The sequence below is a fragment of the Kryptolebias marmoratus genome, linkage group LG20 (genome assembly GCF_001649575.2).
Source record: "Kryptolebias marmoratus isolate JLee-2015 linkage group LG20, ASM164957v2, whole genome shotgun sequence".
Classification (NCBI taxonomy): Eukaryota; Metazoa; Chordata; class Actinopteri; order Cyprinodontiformes; family Rivulidae; genus Kryptolebias; species Kryptolebias marmoratus.
Genome location: NC_051449.1, coordinates 24,704,767 through 24,722,229, shown reverse-complemented (window position 1 = coordinate 24,722,229; position 17,463 = coordinate 24,704,767). Strand labels below are relative to the sequence as shown.

The 17,463-nt window shown below is 38.4% G+C and overlaps 1 protein-coding gene across 3 annotated transcripts in view; it reads left to right on the top strand.

Annotated features, from left to right (window-relative positions):
• lg20h5orf22 (linkage group 20 C5orf22 homolog) overlaps positions 1-8,319 on the top strand; it is a 72,806-nt gene extending 64,487 nt beyond the window's left edge. For all 3 annotated transcript variants that reach the window (XM_017440278.3, XM_037981891.1, XM_017440279.3), the window contains 3 exons: positions 1,227-1,293; positions 7,855-7,994; positions 8,085-8,319. In XM_017440278.3, the coding sequence (XP_017295767.1) occupies positions 1,227-1,293; positions 7,855-7,994; positions 8,085-8,226 (349 nt within the window). In that variant the 3' untranslated portion in view covers positions 8,227-8,319. The remainder of the gene's footprint in view (positions 1-1,226; positions 1,294-7,854; positions 7,995-8,084) is intronic.
• The last annotated feature ends 9,144 nt before the right edge of the window (positions 8,320-17,463 follow it).

The window sequence follows — 17,463 nt, the reverse complement described above, 5'->3', positions numbered from 1 at the left end:
CATTTACTCATAGGAAGTAAAACAGTTAAATCCACTCCAGAAAGTTTTATGTAGGTTTTTAAGAGTAACTTTAGGGGTTGTAATTTAAGCAGGCTACTTATGAGTTCTATGTTTTTCTTTTCTTTTTAATCTTAAATTTGGACAAGATAATAGATTTTATTTAATAATATTCAAATATCTTACATTTGTTAGTGCCATATAAATCTTCTAGAACATTAAAAGGCACAAAATGTCTTCCATCAAATAAATTCTCTGAATGACTTCTCCCTTTGCTACTCCATGTTGAAAAGTTAAGAGCCTTTTTATTGTGCAGGATGTCTGGGTTGTTCCAAATGGGTGTTCGCCTGCATGGGTGAATTGAAGAATTCATTTTGAGGTATTCCCACCAGGCTGTCAAAGTTGTACTGATATTGATGCTTTTAAAACAGCCATGCTTCTTAAAGGGCTGATAAATGGAATATTTGAGGTACAGATTAGATACAACAGAAGGTACAGATATTAGAACCTAAATAGCAGCAGGGAGGCTATTTTGATTAATACATTTTTTTTGCAAAATATGAGAAATATTTCTTTCTTGTTCTAAACATGGCAAGAGTTTTCATGTTGGAACTTTTATGTGAATGAGCTCTGAAAGTCTTAGTTAACAAAATTATATCAAAACTACCATCATAGTACTTGTAATTTTTAGTAGAGTTTTAGGTTTTGCTGAGCCAGGCTTTGATGAACTTGCTTTGAAGTATACCTCTCTGAAGTGCAATGAGAAGACACTGTCATCTCATTTAGAAAAAGTTCTTTGTGAACAGTCTGTATTTTGCGTAAAAGCTGCACTTGACTGGAAGTTCTATAAGAAAACTGAATACTTATAGTTTATTTAAATGCCAGACAATAAAATTGTTAAACAAAACTCAGGTATGTCACAACTGCGGCTAGTAGCCATCTGTTTTGCCTATGTTTTTGTTTTGTTTTTTGTTTCTTAATGGTATAATCTTTGATTCTATTTCAATGTTTTACACCTGTCCAAGGAAACAGATCAAAATTAGCTTTTGGTCTAACTGCTACATTCACTGTGTTATTTACTATAATGTAAAATCCTTGTCACAAAAAATAAATAAATAAGAAATTATACTAAACTTGTTCCCAGCTTCAGTCAACCTGTTGGAAGAAAAGGTCACCTTACTTGTCCAACCAGATAAAGTCACAATGTGTCATTTTATGTTGTTTTCCAGCATGTCTTCTTTAGCCCGACTGGTATCCAGTTTGAAGGCGAGAAATCCATGTCCTGACTATGAAATGGTAAGAATAATGTCCTTAACTGTGTGTAATGCTAATGACAGTTTTAACAAATTACCAAAGGAACCTCATACACAAACACTACTAATATTGGAAGTTGGGTTTAGTTTGTTTTATACTTGCCACCATTATTTTTTTCAAGCTAGTTAATGGGCTGAACTTACATGGAAGAAGCTGTAATAGAACTTACAGTATAAAATGATTTATTTACATAAAGAATAAACAAATCATAAAATGAGTTGTGAATGAATAATTCCAGTTAAACTTATGGCTAAAAGATGATTGAGTTGATGACTCATAAGAGTGACGTTCAGATACCCAACTATGAATTTGGAGAATGGAAACTAACCTTTTTTTTTCATTTTTCAATGTTTATTAAATCCTTCAACACTTAAACAAAGGCAGTGAAATCAATGTTGACAATATGAATGCAGTAAAGTATACAATGTTGAGAAACTATACAGAGAAGGAATTGAGTTTTTAAAATTTTCTCCCCTGAACCCCTCCCTAGTCCTCCCATACTCCCCCCCACCCCAGACAGCAAAGAAAAAAAAATATATTAAAAAATTCAAACACACTGCATCTTTTATTCTGGGCCAATAGTGTTTGAGCCTTTCCTCTCAGTTTTTAAGAAAGGTTCCCACATATTATTATATGCCTCTATCTAACCATTTATTTTGTGGTTAAGTCGTTCGTAAGAGGCAGTCTTACCGCATACCATTCTGTATAGGTGGGGATATTTTGTCCTTTCCAATGTCTTAATATAACGCGCTTTGCAGTGGTGAGGGCTATTTTTAACCATTGTGCTTTTTTTGTTCCTATTTTGATCTTATAATCCAAGAAATTGAGTTGCCCCAATGTAGGTGTCAAGAGTAAGTTAAAGTTAAGGGTGCTGTTAATTTTTTTCCATGACCTCCTGCCAATAAGAAATTTAGACTGCTGGGAGTTCAAGCGTTTAGCCGAGGAAAGGTAGGAAAGATTCTTATGGTCGGTGATTGAAGGTTTGTGAAATTCGCACTTCAAGGCTTTGACATACAATCTATCCTCGAGAAGTCTTTGTAGAACCAGACGGACATGACGGTGGTGTTCTTTGAGGTCTTTGGAGTATATGAGGATGTCATCAAGATATACAAATCGAAAAGGTGGAGGAAGTCTCGAAGAACGTCGTTGACTAGTGCTTGGAAAACTGCAGGGGCGTTACAAAGTCCAAAGGGCATGACTAGGTATTCAAAATGGCCGATGGGTGTTTTGAAAGCAGTCTTCCATTCGTCTTTCTGGCGGATCCTGACAAGATAATATGCATTCCGGAGATCAAGTTTAGTGAAAATGGTTGATTCTTGGATGGGCTCGAACGCTGATGAAATGAGGGGAAGAGGATATTTGTTCTTTACTGTGATGAGGTTGAGTCCACGATAGTCAATACATGGCCGGAGGGACCCGTCTTTCTTTCCTACAAAAAAAAAAAAAGCCTGCCCCCAGAGGTGATGCGGAGTGTCGGATGATTCCAGCGGCGAGAGACTCATTAATATATGATTCCATGGTCTGTCTTTCCAAACGGGAAATGTTGAACAGTCTACTGGATGGTAATGGTGCACCAGGAAAAGGTTGATCACACAGTCATATGGTCGATATGGAGGAAGGGACAAAGCTTTGTCTTTACCGAAGACCTGACAAAGGTCGTGGTATTCTTCTGGAACCAGAGAGAGATCACTTGGATCAGTTTCTTTAGGAGTCAGCGGGTGCAGGCTTGGAGGAACAGCAGACTGTAAACAAGCAGAGAGACAGTTGGTGGACCAGGATTCAATACAGAGCTTCGACCAGTTGAGATGTGGATTATGAATCTGTAACCAGTTGAACCCCAGAACTATGGTAGTTTGTTTTAAAGATAAAAAATGAAACAAGTTCTCTGTGGTTACCTGAGATGATGAGTTCCAAGGGTTTAGTTTGGTGAGTTATCTGAGGTAAGGTCTCTAAGAGGAAACATGGAGAGGAGTGGAGAGGGGTTCAGTAGGAATCTGTGCTTGACGGATTAATTCTTGATCGATTAGATCGATTCACAACCGGAGTCAATAAGGGCAGATAGACTGTAACTAGAGCAGTTGAAGAGAATAGTTGCTGGTAACGAAAAGCGTGGGGTCTTGGAAAATGTTTGTTGGTCCGCCGGTTTCCCCATTACAACCGGAGGATTCTCTCTTTTGGCTGAATCGGGCAGGCAGCAATGAAATGATCTAATGAGCCACAATAAAAACATAGATTGGACTCTCTGTGTTCCTGTCGTTCCTCAGGAGAAAGACGGGTCCTACCAATCTGCATAGGTTCAGGTTCTGGACGCATATGACTAATACTTGGTCGAGGTGGAGTAGCAGCTTCCTGAGATGAGTGAGACCTCACAGCAGATCTGTCTAATCTTGATCTCTTTCTTTCCCAGAGACGATTATCAAGTCGGGTAGCTAATGCTATTAATTCATTTAAAGTCTCAGGTTCATCTAAAGGAGTTAGTTCATCTTTTAAGGATTCGTCTAAGGCATGGAAAAAAGCTGCCTTAAGAGCACTTGAATTCCAGCCTGAAGCTGCAGACAAAGTGCGAAACTCAATCGAGAACTCTGAAATAGGCCTATTTCTCTGTTTTAATGTCCACAGCTGACGAGATACTCCTGCTTTATCAGATTCAGGAGAAAAGATTTGCTTAAACTCTTCAATAAACTCCTCAAAAGAACACCCAAACTGGTCATAGTCAGTGAAGCAAGCCTCTGTCCATTTCAAAGCTTTTCCTGTGAGTAACATATATGATATCTTGGCATTATCATGGGGAAAGGATTGTGGGGAATGGCTGAACACTAGTGAACACTGAAGAAGGAAGCCACTGCAGTTACCAACCTCTCTGGAAAATTTCTCCGGATTAGGAGAAGTGATGTCACTGAAATGAGAAATCTGCTGAGAGACTGGCTGGCTGGTGGCGCCCTCTGGAGGTCTGGATGGAGACTTAGCGAGAAGTTCCTGGAGGAGCTGTGTCACTTGCTGGAGCTGTTGATTGGTATTCTGCTGCTGTTTGGAAAGTGTTTGCAGGGTAGACTCATGAGCCTGAAGCTGATGTTGTTGATCTGAAAAAGCTCTCCTGAGTGTGTCTGCTGGGTCAGATTGGCCAGTGTGTTATGTCATGGTTTTAGGAATCGATTTGGCCCACATGCAGAACACACTCTGGAGGCAGAGAAAGAGTTTAAAGGTTTATTGAAGAACAATGTGAACAAATGGTACGGTACTGGAAACTCTGGGAGGGATCCTTGACTGTGTGAAAAAATTAAAATTAGAATCTGGAAGGAGGGAAGGGAATTAATAATTTTACAAGATTGCCTACAGAGAAGTTGATGGTTCACTGCCAGGGAGGGATAAGTGGGTCTGAGGGGTGGAAACTGAAGCTTGAGTCCTTCAAGGTGGTGAGCTGCTTGAGGTGGTGCTCGTAACCAGGAAGTTGACGGTGGTGCAGGAGGATGGTAAGGTCGAATGGCTGAGAGGGCGAGCAGAGTTCGATCAGAAGGAGGGCTTGAACAGGGAGCTGCCAGCGAAGGAACTCAGAGTAGAAGTTGACTTCAAAGGTCTATGGTCCAACAGGATGGCTTGGGTTATTTCCTGATGAAGGTGACTGGAGTGTAGGTTATTCCTTAAGAGGAGCACAAAGACAAATACTACAGAGAAGACCAGGTACTGAGGGAGCACAACACATACCACGTCGGTTAACACACTGGCGAAGAATTGCTGGCAGCATGCTCCTCTTAAGCCTCTCCTTGATTGCTCTGGATGAGAAACACCTGTCACCTCCCAGCCATCAGAGCTCAGGCACCACCTGTGAGTAAGGACGGCAACAAACAAAGGGAGGAGACTCCCAGACCCCAACAATTTTCCCCTTTTTAGTTTTGGATTATTCCATGCTGAAGCTGTTTCTTGAGTGAAGGGACAGGTGTTTTCTTTTTTGTGTAATTGCTGCCAAACATTTTTAGTGTGAGTCATAATTGGATTGGATTTAACTCCATCATTTGGATGTTGGGATACATAATCAAAAGCTTTAAATGAGGCATTTATTTCATCTTCCAAGTTCACCCAGGATGGCCTGTTGTGGTTGTTTAACATAAGTGATATTATTTGGGCGCTTATACAAGCTTCCTGATAAAGTTGCATATTAGGTAGTCGTAATCCTCCATATTCTATTTTAGCTTGGAGTTTTATGGCAGACATTTTAGGCTTCTTCCCCTCCCAAATAAAGTTGTTTATCATTTTACCAGTTAATCTTGTATCCGGATATTTCAGAAAACTTGTTGATCAAATCAAGTAGAGGAGGTAATGATTCCTCAGGATTTGACAGTAGAAGAAGTACAACATCTGCAAAAGTCAACATTTTGTTGTCTAGTACACCCATTGTTATACTTTTTATTATTATGTTTTGTCTGATAGCTTGGGCCAAAGGTTCAAGTGCAATAATAAAGAGCAGGGGTGACAATGGGTCTCCCTTTTTTGTCCCGCATTCAATTAAGAATTGAGTTGATCTTGAACCATTGGTTATTACAGTCGCTTTTGAGTCTGTGTAGATCATATTGATTATTTCTAAGAAAGAGTGCCGAAACCCAAATTTTCCAAGTGTATAGTATAGATAGCTCCAGCTGACCATGTCAAATGCTTTTTCCGCATTGAGTGACAGGGCCACTACATGAAAATCTAAATGTTGGGCTTTCCAAATCAAATGTAGTAACCATCTTAGACTATCAGAGGAGGTTCTGCCCTTGACAAAGCCTGTTTGGTCCAGGTGTATAATTGATGTTATGACCACATTCATTCGCAGCGATAGTATTTTTGTGAATAATTAACCAAACTAACCATTTTTATTAAAGAAAATAGAAATGAAAAAGTAAAATTAATACCTATTTTCGTACTAATAAATCTGTGCTACCAACCCCAGAAAAATGATAAAACTATGTTTTTAAGGATACAAATCATAGCCATATAGCAAACAAAAGGAATGATCTGACCATGTGGAAGATGTTTGTCACTCTTCAGTCCAGTCCATGTCCTGAGTCTGACTTAGCATTGAAGTTTTTCCTTGGCACATGTTTGCAGGTTGATAATTCATGTGAATGGGTGAGGAGCCTCCTAACTCAGCTCAATGTTGATTTCCTGGAAATCTCAGCTCAGCTGGAGATATTAGGTCAGCCTCCAGTTCTGTTTTCTTGGCAGTTGGCTTTGGCTAGCATGTCCAAAATGTCCATTAGACCAACTGAATGCTTGTTCTTGGATGGAAGTGAACAACTCCTGTCTTCAGTGGAGTTGAAGAGTTTAGTTGTGTGCATTAGGACTATAAACTCATCCAGCCTAAGGGACTGTCCTTTATCCAAAACAGCCAATAGGGCCTTGAAACACAGTTCCTTATTCAAACATTCAGGTGATTTAAAAAAAAAAGAAGATACTTAAAGCTAATCTAAATGGCATGCTTCAACTCATTTCACTTGTGCTCATTATCAAGAACATTACAACCAAACATTAATTTACAAGTGGTGTGGTGATAATGCTTGTTGTATTTGAAAAGCAAATATTATTGTCAGGAATAGTCCACTTGAAAGCATATATATTGCAAAGGACATTAAAATTTGATATTTCTTTTAACACAACAAAATTTATAATCATTATTATTTTAAAGAGTCTTAGTACAGTTCAAAAAGTAACTTAAGGAATAAAGGTTCTTCAGCTTCAGTGTCCATCTGAGTTTATTTTTTTAGGGGGCAGGGAGTTGTTAAACTGTGAGTGTATGTCAGGTTTTGTTTTGACGGTGTGTTTTTTTGTGTGTGTTTTGTTTCTGGTTTCTTTTGGTTTTGGTTTATTGTCTTTGTTGTTTTCCTGTTTGTTGCACGTTTGCCATCATCCACCTGTACTCAGTCAGCACTTGTTTACCTGCCACGCCCATCTCCACCTGCCCACAATTGTTATCACTCACCTGTGCCCACTTCCCATAATTACCCTCAGCTTTAAAACCTGGTCACTTTCTCCACTTCCTCATTGGTGCATTGTCTCTAGTCCCCTGTTGTTCTCGTTCCCTGTCTAGCCTTGCCTCGCCGTGCCTTTTTGTTTTGTTTGTATTTTGTATTTTTGCTGCCATGTCAGCTTTTTGTTTTCTTATTCTTTTGTTTAAAAACAAATTTTTCATTTTTTTTGATAATGAGTCTGTGCATTGGGTTTGCCACTCTCTCCACCCATCATGACAGTGTAAGCTTGTTCCAAAACAACAATAAAATACCAAAGTTCCAGTGTGCATGCTTGCACTTGGCATCATTTAAACATTGCTCTCAGTTTTTGCATCATAGAGAGGGAGGTTTCTGGTTAGAGTTGAGACAAATGTTGAGACTGTGACTTGATGCTACACAATCAACAAAACGGTTTTTAAACACAGCCACCTTACAGGATCTGATTTGTAATGAACAGAGACATTCTAAAGGACAAAATCCAAACAAAAAATAAAAACATGCTGGTTTTTTTCTTGTTCTTTTAAACTAGTTTTATTTGCTCTCTCAACTGCCCTCTCAGGTCCATCAGGCAGGGTTAACCTGTGACTCAATGGAGCTGCCTCACCACATCAGTTCTGATGATGAGATTGATAGACTCATTTCTGCTGTGCAGCTTTTCCTGAAGGACCTGCCTACACCCACACTCGTGACGATGTCCAGGTGAACAATACAGACCTGAGAGCTCAAGATTTGAATGCATTATGATTAGAGCAAGAGCTTGAATGTCTTTGTTCATATATTTATTTCCAGGTCCAGTCTGGATGAATACTGCCCAGTTGAACAGGTGGATTCAGTCCAGAGCAAAGTTCTGTTCATACTTGAGGGCCTGTATGGTGATCTGGACGTGTATAAAGAATATAAAAGCTGCAACAGAGATTCTCCAAACTGTTAAACAGAAAGCTCTTAAAATAACTCATGGAATTAAAGATTGTAGTTAGTGTTTTTATCATTACAAAATAAATTAGATTAAAAAGAATATGCCAAATCTTGTTGAAGTTTCTTTTATGAGTGAATGCAGTTAGTGAATGGCCACACAGACCTTCAATCCTGGATCAAGATTTTGCAGATACCACCAACTATTCTAGTCCACAAATCTAATATAAAACACAAAACCATTATTTGGTTATCAAACTGTTTAAAAAGGCACATACATTTTTGCTTATGTCTGTGTGTGTATGTCTGTCAACAGAATATTTATATATACCACACTATAACTTTAGTGTGGTATAAACTGAGACCCATCTCCAACACATTCTGATTGCTAACAAATTGTGCAAGATTTTTCTTACAAAAAATGCCATTACCTATTGGGAGTAGACTATCTGTATGCGTGATATCATGAATCACTGGATGGATATTAATGAATTTTCAGGAATTAATCAATGTATGTATCTACAAAATGATCAAGCTGGAGCCAACCCAATTCAAGATGACCACCATAGCCTATACAAATGTTGCAGTTCCCTATATAGGACAATGTAATTGCAGCTGAGATCTACACTTCAGGCATGTAACATAAGTTGTATGCTGGGTTTGTCTGTGGGCACAGGGGTAAATACTGACTCAAGTGAATATTATATTATATTAGGGTTTTTCTTAAATCACAAAGGCACCGATTGAATTTTTTTTTCTTTTTTTTTCAAATATTTATTTTTTCACCCTAAAAAGACTTTGCTGACTGAATGTGAAATAATCAAACCTTCCTTAGTGCGTAGAATTTATTTCTGTTTTCTAGATTATATCTTTTTATATAAGTCGCAGGTTTATCTACACATTCCTTTTGATTGTTCTGTAGTAGTATCAAACTACAGACAATGACAGGTTTTAGATTTGTTTTAATGTGGGGAAAAGTAGCATGCATCATGAGTTTGTTGTTTCTGCTAAGAGAGGGGTGGGGTGGTTCTGTTCCATATTTGAGGGGTTGTTTGTTGATTTGGTAGGTGAGCACCTACCAGATATTTCCAGACCCAAGTATGTTTTGTGCTTGGTGTGATGATGTATCTGAAATTATTTACCTTCCGTATTTTGGTTTTTGTTTGTTATATCACATGTTGAAACTTAAATCAGTTTATGGCTAAGATAAAGAGTTCACCACATGGGGATATTGGGGATATTAGGTTTGCCAGTTTGAATTGTAAGGGCCTAAATATCCAATCAAACGCAGTAAAGTTTTGCCTTAACTACACCATCTTGATGCCAATATATTTTACTTTCAAGAGAACCATTTAAGAAATGTGAACCGCAACAGACTTAAGGCTGCATACTTCATAAGAAGTCAAGAATTCGGTTCAAGGTCACGTGGTTGTGAGCCATTGGTTTTTGCACACACTTTTCATAGTCCACAAAACACTCAGATCAGAACTCCCAGGAAGCTCTTCCCTCCTCCTACAGTGTTAAAACGGATTTCTTCCCACCTACTTCTCAACTCTTCTGTCCTTGTACATATTTTTGCTTCCCTTATCGCTAACAAACGTGTTTATTAAACAGACTGAGAAAGTATATGCTGTTTGGCATTTGCAAATTTGATGGTGCACAAAAATGAGCAAATGAAGGGATTGTGTCCCTAGAGGCACACTTCCTCCTGGCCACCACAGCCATGAAGAGCCGGCTGTGTCTCCGCAGTCTTTTTAAGTTCACAGGTTTTTAAATTTTGCTGGAGGTCTTGTAAAGATGGTTGTATTTTCTGACAGCCTCAGCCAGCTGGTTCTCAGTGGAGCAGTAGAATCAAATTAAGTCCATTAAAGCTCATCGTCTTTTTCCACATAAACACGCCCACAACAACTTCTGGCCAATCGCACAACACTTTGCGCAAACCCGTGAGAAAAAGTTCAACTCAGGCCTTGTGTCATAAAGGGGCGGATGAAGCTGTTTTGCAAACAAAAATGAGAGTCGAATTTATGACTTTTTTTTGAGTATGGAAAGACCTTAAAACCCTAAAACCACACTATAAGAAATTAACAAAACTGTGTGAGTGTCCAGAGAAGGGTGTAAAGGCTAAGTTATATTCACGCTTTATAGTGTTGCGCGGGGCTCCACCCATGGCACGCAGACCTGAGCGAGCGGTGTAGATGTTTATACTTGACGCTTACATCAGTGCAGTATGCTCTGAAAAGACGGGGCAACACGCTGCATAACCAGTGGAAATGCTGTAAAAAAAGAGAGCAGACTGAGCAGACGGCTGTCCCATCAAATATGGCTGCACTTATTCAGCAGGAAGAGCTGTTGTGTTTATGGCTGTGATACAGACAGGATGTTTAAACTTAAAGCATTCAGTTTGACTTTCTTTGATTTATTTGCTTTAAATGAAATGTTAAGTTCATAAATGACATTATAAGGATAGTTAGCTGTACTGTATTATTAGTTGTGATTCGCCCATCATAGGACCGATATTTCTTCCTTCTGTGGTCTATAAACACTCCTTTTTTATCGACTGCAGCAGTAATCTCCTTCTGTGAGTTTTGAACCGTTTGATTATCTTTGTCTTCTCTCATACAGGGATCATATAAATGCTGATACAGGCGAACCAGCTAGAGCACCGAAACTGTCCATTTTGAATAGAGCGTGGCGCATGCAGTTCGTGCCAAGTTACAAAAACTGGGAGATTCAAAAACAAATGTATATATTAAATGTTCCTGTATCCTGCATTAATAAATTTTTGAGAACAAATCGCATCAAAATGAGCATAATGAAACTGAAGCTAATTCATGGCACAAACAACGCATTTAGAAAGAAAACCAGTTCCTACAGTTGAAAGTTATGGAGTCACATTCAGTTACAAGTAATGGTAGTTAATACAACTAAAGTTGATTGCTAATAGATAGGCAACCACACATGAAATCTAATGTAAACTATCAGAAAATCAGAGGAATTTTAAAAGGTGGCTTTACAACATCAGCCTCAATAGATGCTTGGGGTACAAAGAACTTATGTAGGTCTTTGCATCGTTGTCGCTATCATACTGGTAGGCTTAAAGCTTCACTGGGTTCAGTGGGACATTGTGTCATTTGGTCCAAGCATGGGAAACCAGCACATTGAACAATGGTGGGTCACCATAAGTAGTGAATGTGTTCAGTTGGATTAATTTATTTCACCAATTGTGTTAGCAGGCACTGAAGAAGATGGACATTTTTTAGGCAACTTTTTGGATAAGTCCCTGATCCATTTCTGCTTTATGAAAACCATTCAGGTATGTCATTGATACCAGTAAGTTCCGTTATGGTTTACCTTATTTACTATGCAAGGCTGCCATCTACTGGTGGCAACCTTAAGCGTCATAATGTGCAAAATTGTATTATCTAGAATTTGTGTTTGTATCCTAGGAGGAACTTGATGAGGTTTTACTGACTAGAAACAACCACTGAGTTCGTCAAGTTAAGAATTCTAGATCACCTCATGGATGTCCCTCCATTATGTATGCGATTCTACACCTGTATGGAGGCAGAGACTATTTGAACACTACCTGTAGACAAAGTCTCACTCTTTGAGGAGTGTGCATTCAAAGACTTCCCATGTGATGAAGACGTGTTCAATATTTGTGTGGACCTAATTCTGAAAAAAATGATGTGTACAAAATGGTTGAGCTGTACATTAATTTAAGAAAGCTGATCAATAATGAACTACAGTAGTGATAGCATTTTGTGAGGCAAGCGGCACACTGACAATGGGTCATTCACTAAAATTCTAAAGTATATTTCATATGTCACATATACATAGTGTATGATGTATTACTAACTGTATCTTTCATATTTTGTTATATATGTCCAATTTTAGATGGGTTGGTGAAAACGTGGGGGGGGATTGTTAGACAACAGGTGGAAGTGGAATCAATGTCTAGAATATCAAAGAAGGATTAAGTAAAAGAGGACCTGGATTTAAATAAGAGGACAGAATTAGAAATGCAGATAGATTAGATGTAATTGTATATTATGTGTATTTTTTTTTAAATCGATTGCTTTGTTAATACCTGCTAATTGATTTAAAACATTGAAATTAAAGAACATTTACAATTTGTTTTCTTTTTTAGACATATTTCCAGAAAATGGAATTACAACTTGAAATTGACATTTATCATATTCAGTTTAATCCACAAAAATTGCAAATAAGATAAAAATAAAGATCTAAACAAACTTATTGTTTATTAAAACATTTCTGCAATGTGTAGAGCCTGTTCAGTTTGTAATTACGACTTTTATTCTTATAATTATGACTTTAAAAGTTGTAATTATGACTTTTCTTTTCATAATTATAACTTTAAAATGTGAAATTATGAATAAAATTCTAAATCATGACTTTAAAAGTCAAAATTATGACTTCCTATTGGGCTTTTGTTTTTTTGTTTTTTTTTTCATGGCGGAAATGGGCTTCCATACTTTGTAGCAAAAAACATCCCCGTTGAAAAACTGGTGGCTGTGACAACTGATGGAGAGCCCGCTATGGCATGTTGTCACTCAGGATTTAGTGTACTCTGCAAAGTGGATCCAGACTTTCCCAAGTTTCTGAACTATCACTGTATCATTTACTATAAGTGCAAAACTTGTGAAGGCTCGCCGCAATTTCAACTTGGCAGACTCAACCAGCTGTGTCGGATTATCCAGACCAGAATGTTCATGCATAGTTTTGCTGTCCAAAGACCTCTAGCCAATAAAACACTCTAATTGTCTCTATCTCTCTGTGTGAGTCTCTCCAGGTTGAAATGGGATTTGGCTATGTCACAGGGTTTATTGTTGAGATCATCAACTCCATTTGAGCAAAGGCAAAGCAACACTGGAGCTTCAAGCTGTTCCTTGAGGGATGCGGTGCAGAGCTTCCTCCTCCACACTGACATCTGATGGCTGAGTTAGGGTAAGATACTGCAACGTTTTCTTTCTTTGCTGGATGAAATAATGGCTTTTATGGAAGCAAGGGAGGAAGCTACCCAATTATCTGATGCTGAGTGGCTACTTGCTTTTCTGGCAAATATAAGTGAGATAATTAACCATTTGAATCTACTGTGACAAGGGAAAGATAAAAACATATCTGATATGATCAGGGCTATCAAGGTGTTCTGTGCAAAACTGTCACTGTACATTCAGCAAGGGAAAAACAAAAGGTTTCAGCACTTTCCCTCTGTCTCAAAGATGTTGGAAAGTCACATAGGTCCAGCTATTGTTTTAAATATTTATAAGTATTGTGACCACTTGTCAAGACTTGGAAAGGAGTTTGCAGACAGACTCACTGACTTTGAGAAACTTGAGTCCTGTGTGACACTAATGGCAAAATTCTTCATGGATATCAGCATAAGTGATCATCATCTGTATGTAGTGACTTCAGTTTGCACAAAAATTATTTCTAGTTTGTTAAGCAGGTAAATGTCAGAATATTGCCTTCGGTATTTTAATAATGTTTCTCTGTCATTATACAGACTTTGTGACTCTGACAACAAGGTCAACAGGTTTAGTTAAAGGAATACTTTAGGCTTTTAAAGTGTGTAAAATGCTTCAGTAGTGTGTGCATCAGGCAGTAGCCAGCCTTCTCTCATTTGGAAAAGCAGGAAAAACTGACAGATGAATCAAGTTTACTACTGCTCTAAACAAGGCTGAAAATTAGAGAATTGGGAAGGTTCTAATTTTGGTCATCATAACTGCGACATCCAACATGGTGGGGCCGGTCGCTGATTTGGTATTTTAAGAAGATGCCAGTACCATTTTAAAAGTACAGTTTAGGTATTTTTGCTTTCCAAAGTCATTACAGGAGATATTTGGCTGTTCAAATGTGTTTTGTTATGATTTGTTGAATATGGAGCAAAGTTTGATAGTATTCACACGTGCAGTAGACTGAAACAATAATTATTTCAATACTTTACTTTTGAAAACTGCTTTTTTCGTGACTTGTGGTGGCTTGCTCTGTCACCACTGCCATATGTCCGCCTTTCAATTCAATATCAATAATCAATCAATAAAGATAACAAAAATAAAAAATTCAAAATGTCACATGCAGCGATGAATTGTGGGTAAATACTTCGCCAAAGTCCACCTGGATGTGGGCTTAGCCAGAGGGCGGATGTAGTACACAAAGGGGGTGGGGCTAAAGACCACTCCAGAGAATTGGAACACACTATGCACTCAAATCCTTCAGCATGAGCGCGCATTTGAAGGACACAAGGGTGGAACAAGAGTGGAAGTGTGAGTATTGGGACCGGGCCTTTATGTTTTGAGACGGTACACTGAGTTGGGGGGAGTGGCCAACATCAGTAATTGCATAAAAGTGATGTAGCCCTAAAACCACTCATTCTGAAATGAGCTCAAAACAGGCAGAACTGATCAGGTGAAATCTCAATATCTGAGAATGATTTTGTGTATTAAATTTAATGAACATGTTTTGTACAGCCCACAGACCTATCCTGACTTGTTCAAGGAAGCAAAATAGGTCCCCTTTAATAAATTAAATCAAATTTTAAAACCTGCACATTGTATTTACTCAGGCTATCTTTGATATTAATATTTACTTCCTGATCTGAAATGCTTAAGTAGGTATAGCAAAAAAGCATGAGCAGAAGAAATCTGTATAGGGCAAATACTTTTTCACAGCACTTTAGTTTGTAGTATGTATTGTATGTTAATGTAATTTTACAAGACCCTGAGATGACTTGTTGTGAACTGGCACTATATGAATAAACTGAAATTTCTTGAAACCAAACTATAGATTTAATCAAAGTTTGACAAAAGAAACATCTACTGAAAGTCAGTTCTGAGAAACCAGTGGTGCCTCAGTGAAATCTGACACAGGTTACCTAACCAGCAGAGTGTTTAAACAAAGCTCTTTTGAAGGACATGTCTTTCACAATATTCTGTAGTCAGTAGAGGTTAATGAGCTCATGTGAGTTTACATAGCAAGACAGGTGCAATGCATTCACTAAACTTTTACTACTGTTTTTACTAAAAAAAATTTAAAAAATAAAAATGAAGACAAACTTCTTAATCCTTGCACTTTCAGAATCATTTTTATTAAGTTTTATTCTAACACTTGCACATGTATTAATGTTGTTTATACCAGTTGAAAAGCCCTTCCATCCACTGATTAAAAAAGGAGCTGCTGATAGAAAGTCATGGCTTTTATCCTTGATAAATGTTTCTGTGCCAAGGTCAGGGCTAAGGATAGCAAGTTGTCACTTTTTTTATCTAATACTCTTAGAGCCTAAGACCTTTGCACTGCTATGAAAACAACAGCATGTGTCTTTATGAGAGGCTCTACATGCTTCAGTCTGGGCTGCATGGCTCATACGACATAAAATTACAACAAAAAAAAGAAAATGGCTGAATAATGACAGCCTAATTGAAAGAAATGCATTTCTTGTAAAACAAAAAGTAAATAAAGTTTCTATTTTTCCAAGAGTACAAACATGCAGCTTTTATCAAAATGTTACAACAGCTTTCATAAAGAGTGCTGTCAGATTTTGTTTTACATTATGTGGTACAGAAAATTTCTAACTCTATAGTCACTTAAATTGAATTTGTTTTTCCCTTTAGTTTTTCTCTTTTTTTATTGCAGCTGATCCAGAACGCTGCTGCTCGTGTTCTCACTAAAACCAGGAAGATAGAGCACATAACACCAGTTTTAAAGTCCCTACACTGGCTCCCTGTAGCTCAAAGAATAGACTTTAAAATACTGTTGTTAGTTTATAAATCACTGAACGGTTTAGCACCACAATACATTAAAGATCTGTTATCGCTGTACCAACCGTTTAGACCCCTCAGATCTTCTGCTTCTGGACTGCTCTGCATCCCCAGAACCAGAACCAAACGAGGAGAAGCAGCTTTCAGTTTCTATGCACCACAAATTTGGAACAAACTTCCAGAAAACTGTAAAACAGCTGAAACACTGGGTGCCTTTAAATCTCAACTTAAAACCCACCTGTTTAGAGTTGCTTATGGCTAAATTAGGGTTAGAGTGCAGGTTTTTGATGTTTGTCTCTTTCTTACTGTTTATTCATTGTCACATGCTGTTTTTATTTTGTTTTTTAATTATGTAAAGCACCTTGAAATGCCTTGCTGCTGAAATGTGCTATACATTATTATACTATTTTTTTTTGCTTTGTTGGACAATGTTTTTTTATATTTTCTCAATATGGTTGTGCTTGGGTATGATTTTTATTTTTAGTAGGATTATGTGGATGATTATTTTGGATTTTTAGTATGGTTGGGTCAGGGAAGGTTTTTTTTTTTATATACAGTATGGTTGTGCTGGAGGATGTTTTTTTTTATTTTCAGTGTAGTTGTGTTGGGGGATGATTTTACTCTAACTCTAATTTAGGAAGGTCAAACTGCACAGCTGGACACATCATGGGTAAAGGATGATTCAGTTTTAATTAATGATTAGTTCAGTATATCATCCACTGATGAAACGAATTAGGCCAACAAAGAAAACTGTCACTGTGTGGCCCAGGGATGCAGCTTCTGTGCTCCAGGACTGTTTTCAGTGCACAGACTGGCAGGTCTTCAGAGAGGCGGCTATGTATGAGGGAGAGGTGAATTTGGAGGAATACACCTCCTCTGTTCTTGGCTTCATCTCCAAGTGTGCTGATGTCTCCGCCACCAGGACAGTTACCTGTTATCCAAACCAGACACCCTGGCTGAATGCTGAGGTGAGAGCTCTGCTGAAAGCTAGGGATGCTGTGTTCAGGACAGATGAGGCATCAGCACTTAGGGAAATGAGAAAAGAACTGACTACAGGCATTGTGACGGCCAAAGCCACATACGCCCAGATAATTCAAGGTCACTTAACTTCATTGGAAGTGCATCAAGTTTATCACGGACTACAACATCAGGGATGCACAATGCCCAGAGGACCCCTCATTGCCAGATGCACTCAACAGGTTCTATGCCCACTTTGAGGATCTTAACATGCCCCCTAGCACCAAACTTATACCACCACCTGGTGACACGCCCTTCTGCGTGATCACAGCAGACGTGAGGAAGACCCTCCAGGGAATCAATCCTCGTAAGGCTGCAGGCCCCGACAACATCCCACGGCAGGTGCTGAGAGATTGTGCACACCAGCTGTCTAAGGTGTTGGCAGACATCTTAAACATGTCCCTGTTGCTGGCATCTATCCCCGTCTGCTTAAAGACTACCACTATTGCCCCTGACCCCAA